General features: G+C 36.4%; 1 protein-coding gene across 9 annotated transcripts in view; it reads left to right on the top strand.

Moving 5' to 3' along the window:
* KDM6A (lysine demethylase 6A) overlaps positions 1-11342 on the top strand; it is a 144450-nt gene that overhangs the window by 109771 nt on the left and 23337 nt on the right. For 8 of the 9 annotated variants that reach the window (XM_004587864.4, XM_004587863.4, XM_058658608.1 and 5 more), the window contains 6 exons: positions 1668-1797; positions 2818-2923; positions 3431-3636; positions 6582-6646; positions 6724-6798; positions 7900-8048. In XM_004587864.4, the coding sequence (XP_004587921.1) occupies positions 1668-1797; positions 2818-2923; positions 3431-3636; positions 6582-6646; positions 6724-6798; positions 7900-8048 (731 nt within the window). Of the gene's footprint in view, positions 1-1667; positions 1798-2817; positions 2924-3430; positions 3637-6581; positions 6647-6722; positions 6799-7899; positions 8049-11342 lie in introns of all 9 variants that reach the window. The other variant, XM_058658607.1, reaches the window with a different exon arrangement.

The following is an 11342-nucleotide window of genomic DNA, read 5'->3' as shown; positions in this document are numbered from 1 at the left end:
TATCTCAGAGTACTTAAGTACATTGTCATAGTTTAATTTCAGTGTTCAACATGTAAAAGGCAGTTTTACCTTGCCATGTATCTTTTGGCTAGCTACATTCATCAAAACTCTAGCCCCATGGGGTTGCTGGTTTTTCCAGAAAACCTTGGCTACAGTTCATTAATGAGGAGAACAACAACAAAAATATATTGCTCAGATAAATTGAAGATAAAAATTTTCTGAGCCTTAGAGCAACAGGGAGCGACTGCTAGGTGTCATGTTGTTACCATTTCTGTGTTCTGCTGCTGTTAGTCCGGCTTCAGGTCTCCATGGAAGTAGGTTAGTAGTAGGTTAGTAGTATGCATTGCTGGGTTTCCAAGTGGAGGTTTGACTTACTGTGCCACAGTGCTGACCTCTTTGAATTGAGTATTCATACTTTGTGGGAAGATATTGGAATCTAGTTATTTAAACTTTCACATTAACTATTAAACTTACATAGTTTAACAATTCTTTCACATACTTTTATTTGGAACCAGTTTTTAAATTTATTCCTTTGAGATCTTTGCCTTTACTTGGAGATATTTGAAAAATTTGTGTGGTACCTGTGGTGTGATTTTGTGTAACATCTCAACAGTTAACAGCAGTGGGATTCAACCCTTTGTTTTCTTTAGTCTACATCAAACAGGATGATTTGTAAAAACTTTTCAGTGCAGGAAAAACAGCAGAATATGGAAAGTTAATTTTGGTTTCACTTGTTACTCTAATTTCTAATAAAAATAGATTGTTTCCTTCTTAAGTCTAGTTACCGAATTTTTTTACTTCCAATAATAGGTATAATTTTCAAAATTTAAAATCTAATGGATTGTTTTGGGGCTTGGAATGATTGGATGAGGTAAGGTAGTTTAGTTTGAAAACTCAAAGTTCTGTTTTGATTTTCTAAGTTGGGTAGAAATTTCAAGTAATTGGAAGTATCATAGGCAAAACAAATTGTGGTTTTTTTTTAAATCTACAATACTTAAAAAATAAATATAATTTTGAAAGATGTGAAGCATTCATTAAAGAGAAACTCCAGATACTATTAAGAATTGTTATGCAGTACCCAGAGAATGGATTGCAGCTATATCCATTGTTGAGAGTTAAGAGTATGATTTGCCATAAAATGTGGCAGATGTATGTATTGATAAATTTTATTAATCTAGGAATTACATGGAAATGCCTTAATTTGAGAAAAGAACAAAAAAAATCGAATTTCAGAAAATAAAGGAAAAAAAAGTCAGGTTTTAGAGTTGTTACAAAGGTTTCCTGGGTATTACCACTGAGCTGCAGGAAAAAAATGCTGTTTTTCCAGTTACTAAATCTTTGTCAGTCAAGGTGATCTTTTAACATTTGTGGGAGAAAATTCTGATAGTGGAGAGAAAACTGGAGCTCTTATTTCTTCGGGTAAGAATATCAGTTGGGAAATTTTGAACAAAATAGGAAATGCCATCAGTAATCTATTTGCTGTATTTTTTTTGTATTCCTTACTTCAGTGAACATTATAGCAGTCAATATATGTATTTGCTAAAATGTTTTCCTGATGTACTCAAATCTTATTTAATATCTAGTCATTTAATTGGAACGTAAATCAAGATTTTTCCCCATTTTCTAAATGTGCAGCTAATTTTTTCTCTCCCCCCCCTTTTTTTAAGGAATTTGGGTAAAAATGGCTTATCTAACAGTAGCATTTTGTTGGATAAATGTCCACCTCCAAGACCACCATCTTCACCATACCCTCCCTTGCCAAAGGACAAGTTGAATCCTCCTACACCTAGTATTTATGTGAGTCTGAATTCAAGCTGGTGTTTGCACCTACTTGTGTTTCATAAAATCTTTCTTTAAATAAATATGGATGCCCTTTATGTAGCATAATAGTTATTGGCAGCAGCTTGAATATTTCTTAAGGGATAAAAAGATATTTTGTACTAGTTCTTAAAAAAATGCCTTATCTGCTATCAACCATGATTATATTCAAATAGCAAGAAATACAAATACTTGAATATTGTCCTAATTTTGGGTGTTACAACACACTACTTAAAAGTGTATGCCCCTTTATGAGTAAACTGGGTTTTAAAACCTTGTTCTACTGGTTTTGTGGACTTTCAGTATTTTGTTTTATGTATCTACCAAGTATATTCATATAAGTATAATCTATCTTCGAAAACAGTGTGAAGAACACAAAATATGGTAAGATGTATCACTAAAGGGTTACCAGGTTATTTAAAATGTTTAAAAATTGATGTTAGTTTTACTTTATAAAAATTTTAATATATGCTGTAGGAAGTTGGTAAGAGTTTAATCAAAGCACCTTATATTTAGATTTCTCCCAAATATGTCCTCCTTGAGTTTGCTTTCAAAATTTGGCCACTTTGCCCTGTTGAGGCCAGATGAATAATCTTTACAACAAGCAGTGGTTATTTATCATTTATTATGTAAGGAAAACACTAGAATAGACAAATAATAAAACTTTGGGAGTCTAAAACATAGAGTTATAAAATTAAGAGCTATCTTCTATGAGTCTTTTTCAGCCTATATACGTTTTGATAATAGTAATTTGAATTAAAAAATATAAAATTTTGAATTTTATAAAACATTTTGATTCTGAAATTTACTATAGATTTCATTTCTCTTTCACATTTTGTTCAAGATGTAATGGACAAGAGAAATAAGTACTGTCTAGTTATAGTCAATAGATAAGTAACATAAGATTTTTTTTGTTGAACTTTTGATAATATGGGTTTGAGGCTTAACATTTAAATAAAATCTCTCTCTGAGATCTAACCACACATTTTAATTTTGCAGTTGGAAAATAAACGTGATGCTTTCTTTCCTCCATTACATCAATTTTGTACAAATCCAAACAACCCTGTTACAGTAATACGTGGCCTTGCTGGAGCTCTTAAATTAGGTATGCTTTAATTCTAAAAGTAGAATGTTATCTATTTCTTTTGCTAGTTTTTAAACCATTAGCAGAAACATGCTTGTATTTCCCTTATTGTACATTTTACCATTTTCTTGACTCTAAAGAGGTGCGTGTATGTGCATAGATCTGCATATACATGTGTATATGTATCACTTTTTTAATCCATGTTCTGAAAATATGGTGAAATTGATTACTGATAATTTTTATGAGAGTTTGCAAATTTAATTTTTATTTTGATCTAATTATACAGTTATGATATTTGCTAACTAATAACAGTGAAACTTTGGTCTTTTCTTGGTATGATAGAAGGTCCTGGTCTTCAATATTACATCATTCTGGAAACTTAGACATAGCATAGAGAGTATAGAGGCTGTTGTTGGTCTGTACAGTGCTACAAAATGTTTTCACTTTCTCAGTAATGAAAACGAATGTGCTTTAAATGTTGCTCCAAGCATAATTTTTGTTGATTAACTGAATTTTTTGTTTATGAAGATCTGGGACTTTTCTCTACGAAAACTTTGGTGGAAGCTAACAATGAACATATGGTAGAAGTAAGGACACAGTTGTTGCAGCCAGCAGATGAAAACTGGGATCCCACTGGAACAAAGAAAATCTGGCATTGCGAAAGTAACAGATCTCAGACTACAATTGCTAAATATGCACAGTACCAGGCTTCGTCATTCCAGGAATCATTGAGAGTAAGTCTTTACTTCTTAAAGATTTTGTTTGTTTGTTTTTGTTTTTATTGGAAAGTCAGATATACAGAGGAGGAAAGACAGAGAGAAAGATCTTCTGTCCAATGACTCACTCCCCAGGTGGATTCACTCCCCAGGTGGCCTCAACGGCCGGAGCTGAGCTAATCAGGAGCAAGGAGTCTCCTCTAGGTCTCCCATGCAGGTGCAGGGTCCCAAGGCTTTGGGCCGTCCTGGACTGCTTTCCCAGGCCACAGGCAGGAAGCTGGATGGGAAGCGGGACTGCTGGGATTAGAAGCGGCCATATGGGATCCGGGCACGTGTAAGGCGAGGACTTTAGTGGCTAGGCTATCGCGCCGGGCCCCATCCTCTGCTTCTTTCCCAGGCCACAAGCAGGGAGCTGGATGGGAAATAGACCAACTGGGATAGGAAATGATGCCCATATGGGATCCCAATGCATGCAAGACGAGGACTTTAGCCACTAGGCTATTGTAAGCTGTGTGCCGGGCCCAGAATACATAACTTTTGTAAATGGTTCATTCGTTTGTGTTATATGAGGTGCTAAAGCTTAAAAGTACCTGTCAGTTTACTTTTAAGTCTAAGCAAAAGTCAGTGTCCTGATTGGGACTCATTTATTTTTAGATATTTCTGTTTTTGAGAAGAATTTCTTTAGCATTATTGAGGCATTTGGGGCTAATTTTTAGTGTAGGAGTCTATCCTGTGCTGTGTGACTTGTTTGTAGCATTTCTACCCTCTCAACAATGTCTTCAAATGCATCAAATATCCACCAGAGAGAAAAGTCACCTGTAATTGAGAACCGATGAATTCAAGCTTCATGCTTACTGAATCCCTGGACTTCTGTCTGCCCCGTTTTCTTCTGCCAGATTAGTGTCATGTGCTAGACAACTCTTCTAGGAGCGTTAGTGTTCTACTTTAGACTGTAAGAGAAAATTGAAAGATAAATGGAAACCTAGAAATGAGAGCAGATGGAAAATGTAGAAGCAGTTTTGAAAAAATAATCAGATTATTAAGACTTGTATAAACCTTTCAGCACTAACATGTTACTGAAATCATTTCGTATATTGAGAACTTGGTCAGTTACTTCACAAAGCATAAACCATCACAAAAATTAGTTTATTAAATACAGTCTCAAATTTTGTGCTGTTTCTTCACATTCTATTGGTGACATTTAATGTGGGTTTGAAAATCTGTAACTGGATTCACTTCTGACTGTTAGAAATGGTTCACATTCTGTCCTGAGTTTGTATTTACAAATCAAGGCCAAATCTGAACCTGTAAATTGTATATGTATGTTCCTTTCCCATTTTGACTACCTATTTATTGCAAAACAATTCATCTATTAAGATCTGTCTTGCAATTTTGATGAGTTTCAAAGAGTTCTTATCTGTGTAGGTCAAACTTCAAGATGCTTCAAGTTAGTGGTAATTTTATGCTCATAATAGAATAAATAACAAATGAAATTCAGAGATGTAGGCAAATACATTTAGAGAAACAATTGAAAACATAACATTGGATGAATATTTAAATTGGAAGGTACCGATAATGGAAGAAAGGTTATTATGCTTTGAGACATTAAACATTACAAGTGAGAAATTTGAGAAGCACTTAGAAACCATACAGTTAGTGTGGAGTAAAGTATGCATTGCTGTTTCAGAAATCATAGCGCACTGTTGAGAAATAACTTGTCTGTGACAATAAGTGTAAATAAAATTACTAGACATTTTAAAAGAATTTATGTTTAGCATTTAATCCCTTTGCTAATATTGTAAATGATAAGTTGTGTTTGATTCTTTGTGAAATAAAGAGTTAATTCTGGAAGAATTTGCATTTGTCCATAATTAAGAATAGGGAGCATTTTAAATTCCACCATAACACATACTCAGTGGGAATTTATAAACATCACGGAACAGCGGAATCAGAAGATAAGCTTGTTTTGATGTAAAAAAAAATTTTAGATATACACATAGCTTTTTCATAGTATACATTTTTTGTAAACTTTTAGAAGACCTGCTGTTTATGTTCATGTGAATGAGACTTCTTAAGCCTGTCCATTTTTCCTTCTGTTTTTACTCTTGAAAATGGGCTGGATCCAGCAGCATGGCATAGTATTACTGGCATCCCATATGGGTCCTTGCTGCTCGACTTCCTGCCCAGTTTCCTGCTAATGTGCCTGGAAAAGCAGCTGAGGATGGCCCTGGTGCTTGGGCTTCTGCTCTCATGTGGGAAACCTGGAAGGGGCTCCTGGCTTCAGCCTGGCCTAGCCTTGGTTTTGCTGCCATTTAGGGAGTGAACCAGTGGATGAACGACCCCTGTCTCTGTTCATCTGTGTGTAACTCTTTCAAATAAATCTTTTAGAAGAAAAATAAATAAAATCCCACAAGTATGAGAATTGATAATGTAGCCTTATGACTAATAGAGGAGTTTAAATACCATGCCGGTGTGGTTTGACTTTTTGCAAGTCTTCATTTTTTATGGTCGTAAAGCAGCTTTCACATGTAACACGTCTATGGAAATATAATTTCAGGATTAGAACTTCCCATAGCAGTTAGGATGCCACCTGAGATGTCTGTCTCCTAGGTCAGTTCAAAACCTGGCTTTGTGCTTGATTTTGGTTTCCTGTTTGTACGTAGCCTGTGAGGCAGCAGGTGGTCTTTGAAGTAGTTGGGTCCCTGTCAACCATGTAACACACCTGGATTGAATTCCCGGCTTTGACTTGGCCAAACTCTGGCTGTCACAGTCACTTAAGTAATGAACCTGCATTTGGGAACTCTTTTTCTCACTGTCACTCAGATCAAAAATAAATTTAGAAAGAAGCTTAGTTTCAAAAGCAGACATTACCTTTTCGTCTTAAAGTAAACATTTCATTCATGTGATGGAAAGGATATCCAATTGTAAAATACCAAGTCAAAATGCTTTTGTTTAATTTATAGGAAGAAAATGAGAAAAGAAGTCATCATAAAGACCACTCAGATAATGAATCTACATCTTCAGATAAGTGAGTTATTTTTAGTGTCAACTGGTATTTCTCTTTAAAAATGAATGTTTCTAATATTGCTTGTTTTGTTTTTTAAGTTCTGGGAGGAGAAGGAAAGGACCCTTTAAAACCATAAAGTTTGGGACCAACATTGACCTGTCTGATGATAAAAAGTAAGTTCTAATATTTCTGTTAACTTAAATATTCTTTGCAAGATTGAAAATCATCTACAGGGCCCGGCGGCGTGGCCTAGCGGCTAAAGTCCTCACCTTGAAAGCCCCGGGATCCCATATGGGCGCCGGTTCTAATTCCGGCGGCTCCACTTCCCATCCACCTCCCTGCTTGTGGCCTGGGAAAGCAGTTGAGGACGGCCCAATGCCTTGGGACACTGCACCCGTGTGGGAGACCTGGAAGAGGTTCCAGGTTCCCGGCTTCGGATCGGCGCACATCGGCCCGTTGCGGCTCACTTGGGGAGTGGATCATCGGACGGAAGATCTTCCTCTCTGTCTCTCCTCTGTATATATCTGGCTGTAATAAAACTAAAAAAAAAAAAAAAAAAAAAAAAAAGAAAATCATCTACAGTTTCTTCTGCTTTGTTCATTGTCATTTTTTTAAGTTACTAAGTAACTTTTTGTTAGATTTTGCAATTTTTTTTTTTTTTAAAAGATTTATTTATTTTGTATTACAAAGTCAGATATACAGAGAGGAAGATCTTCCATCTGATGATTCACTCCCCAAGTGACCACAACAGCCTGTGCTGTGCCGATCCGAAGTCAGGAGCCCGGAGCTTCCTCTTCCGGGTCTCCCACACGGATGCAGGATCCCAAGGTTTTGGGCCATCCTCGACTGCTTTCCCAGGCCACAAGCAGGGAGCTGGGTGGGAAGTGGAGCTGCCGGGAATAGAACTGGCGCCCATATGGGATCCCGGAGTGTTCAAGGCGAGGACTTAAGCTGCTAGGCCATTGCGCCTAGTCCATTGTTTGTAATTATTTTCTTTAACTTAAAACTTGTAGTTTTTTCTTCCAGACTCTGACTATGTTAATTTTATGATCATAAAATGTTTGTTTCAATTTTGTGATATGAAGCTGGTATCTCTAAAATAAAATTTTGCCAGATAACTATGAAAACAGAAAATTAATTTTTGCATTTACTTGACTCATAGTTTTTATCCTTTCTTCCATTATGAAGTTTTCTTTGAATCAGTTTTAAGATTCGAATTTGAAGAAGTGGTTTATTTCCGCAAATACAAATGCTTTTGATCTGTTTTATTGCAGGTGGAAGTTGCAGCTACATGAGCTGACCAAACTTCCTGCTTTTGTGCGTGTTGTATCAGCAGGAAATCTTCTAAGCCATGTTGGTCATACTATATTGGGTATGAACACAGTACAACTCTACATGAAAGTTCCAGGAAGCAGAACACCTGGTAATTTTTCTGAACTTACATGTTTCAAACAATTGAAAAACAGAATTACTAAAGTGTAAAACATGGAAAGAGAATTAAAATCTTTCCATTATAAGATTAGATTCTTAAAGCAGAACTCTTAAAACAGGACTTTTTCCCCAGGGATTCCTTATCTTTTCAGTGAGAGTAGCCTAGAAATAATAGTAATAATAACAACAATAATAATGAAGGAGGTCATTGGAGCAGTCCTGGGAATGTCAATGTTTTTGGCCTAAACACTATGTTGTTGATTCATCTTATCTACTATGGAAAGTTGCTAGGTATGGTATTTCCTTTTTTTTTTTTGCCACAGTAGCAGTAAAAAGATACAACATGATGTAATGTCCTTATGTTTATATATAACAGTTTAATCAAAATATGTATTTTCCAACCTGTTTCATTTTGTTTCCTTTTAAAAGTTAGAATCCTCTAATTGAGTTACAGTTTATTTTATTATTATTATTAGTAGTAGTATGTCCATGATATGGCTTTATAGGTATATGGATTCCCCTTACTACTTCCTCTTCCTCCCTCTGCATTTCCTGCCTACCCCCACCATTTCCCCCCATGTTGTGCAGAAATGTATTCCTTCAGTAATAGTCACAAGCACAACATTCTGCTATTTAATGTATCAGGACATTGTAGATATAGGCAATGGTAGAAAATCTAGGATCATATTATAAGAGTATAGTAACAGTTTTATTTGGGAGTACAGATACATACTGCAGCATATCTTTGCTTTCTGGTATGCTAGTCTCCATTCTACAGTTCATTATGAGAATATATGTGTATTCATGTTTACCTGTATGTCTATTTATCTTGTATTTTACATGAATGTTACCTTAAATCAGAGAGAACATAAAATACTTGTCGTTTGGGATTGGATCATTTCATTGAGCATAATCGTCTCCAGCTGGAACCGTTATGTTGCAAATGGTAGAATTTCATTTTTTTTCATGGCTGAGTGATATTCCATGGATTAGATGTACTACACTTTCTTTACCCATGCCTCTTCTGTTAGGTATCAAACCATTTGTGATGTGCAGACATTATTAGACTCATCCTACTGTCTTGTCTAGTCTTGCCACTGAATAAACTTGTTACTTTTGGCAAGTCAAATTCCTTATCTGAATCTTTGTCATTTTAAAATGAATTAAGTTAATTTTTTTCTCTCTACCTCCTTGGATTGACAGCACATTTCACAGGATGATATTCAGGATATGTAATAATTACTACAATTCTGCACTTAGCAATTCGAACATTTACTGGTTCCAGCCCAACTATTCTAATACTTGCAAAATGGCAGGTCTCTGTTAGATGCTTCTGTTTGCTGCTTGAACCACCATGGTTTGAAAAGCTTCTTTGTTACCTTACTGACTGAATAGTAGTTTAAGATTGATTTGAAAATGAGATTGTATACTATTTCTGGATAACATGGACTAGTGATTTTTTGGCTGGAATTTCCTGGAAAGTTTTAAAAATATATATATAATTGATAACGATCTGGGGATTGAGCTCCAGGCATGAGTTTTTGATTTGTTTGTTTGTTTTTACCATGTCTCCCAAAAGATTCAGTTGCAGAACCGGTATTGTAGACTTTGAACCATTGACTGTGTTTTGCCCATAGTTGGATAAAGTAGGAAGAGTTCTGGAATAAATTGCAGAAGAGCTAACATTCTACTCTTCAGTTTGCCATTAGGCATAGATAGAAATATTGATTAAGCTATTTAGTTATTTTTCTTATGTATTCTCTGTCGGTAGGCTCTAATAAGGTTCATTTTAATTCAAAACCAATTTATGGAAGAAATTGGAACAGTTCAACTTGAAGTACTTTGTTAAGGGATAAACACTGTATCTGCGGTTACATATGTATAAGCCATACCTACTTTATTGGATTTTTCCATCCTGCATAGGTTTTCTAAACTGTAGGGATACCCTTAGTAACTACTCCAAGAATTTTCTGTATATGTAGAATCATAGCATCACTAGTTTTAGTTAGAGCTAATTTTTATTTAGCGTTCATGTCACAAGGTTTTCCAATCATTTCCTTCAGTAGCAGCTGTTGGTTAATTCTAATTATCATCATGTCACTATGTGATAGAGTTCCAGGGTAGGCAAAATAAAGAGAAACCCTTTAGCATCAGTTCTATGGGAGAAAGCTAATTAGGTGAAATTCGGTACCCACAATTCCTTGGGCTGAAGGACCATTTTGCACTTTTCTGAATAGTTATTACAACCAACAGTAGACTGTTTAAGTCTCCAGCGGTGCAGTTTGGACCAGGGTAAGTTAAAGTATCACAAAATTCTAAAGTTAATGTGCCTTTTTCCTTATCACATATTCTCTTGGTAACTACCAGCACGGGGGGGCATCCAGCCCGTGAGCTTCTGAGGTCCACAGAATGATTTGATCTGGAGCTGGCAAGGCAGCTGAAGCAGAACTCACAACTCTTTGAATCTATAGCTAATTTTTTTTAAAAATATTTATTCATTTTATTACAGCCAGATATACACAGAGGAGGAGAGACAGAGCAAGATCTTCCGTCCAATGATTCACTCCCCAAGTGAGCCGCAACGGGCCGATGTGCGCCGATCCAAAGCCGGGAACCTGGAACCTCTTCCAGGTCTCCCACACGGGTGCAGTGTCCCAAGGTTTTGGGCCGTCCTCGACTGCTTTCCCAGCCACAAGCAGGGAGCTGGATGGGAAGTGGAGCCACCGGGATTAGAACCAGCGCCCATATGGGATCCCGGGGCTTTCAAGGCGAGGACTTAAGCCGCTAGGCCACGCCGCCAGGCCCAATTTTGTGCTATTTTATATATAAGGAAATGGAAAGTCGGAGAAGTGTAGCAGTTTGTCCAAGTTTATGTAATTACTAAGCCAATGAGCTTGATTACAGAGCCAGTTCTTAACCATGATTTAAAGTGTGTCCCCTAGGAGCTCTTCCTGAATAAGTTAGGAGTTAACCAAACTCAACTCTAAAACCAGAGCTAACACACACAAAAAATGCAGTAATAATGAATTAAATATCACTACAAGATTCTCTGTTGGATATTTTTAAATTTTAATATCTTTCTCTTTCATTCAGATTTATTTTATTTGTTTGAAAGGCAGAGTGTCAGAAGAGATCCAATATCTGTAGGCTGTCTTCCCACATGGCCACAAAGGTCTGGGATGGGCCAGGTTGAAGCCAGGAGCTTCTTCTGAATCTCCCACGCAGGTGCCATGTTCGTAGGCTTGGGCAATTCTTCTGCCTTCCCAAGCACCTTAGCAGGGTGCTG

Source organism: Ochotona princeps, chromosome X (assembly GCF_030435755.1).
Source record: "Ochotona princeps isolate mOchPri1 chromosome X, mOchPri1.hap1, whole genome shotgun sequence".
Taxonomy (NCBI): Eukaryota; Metazoa; Chordata; class Mammalia; order Lagomorpha; family Ochotonidae; genus Ochotona; species Ochotona princeps.
The sequence above is the reverse complement of the archived record's forward strand: the minus strand, read 5'-3'. Positions and strand labels throughout refer to the sequence as shown.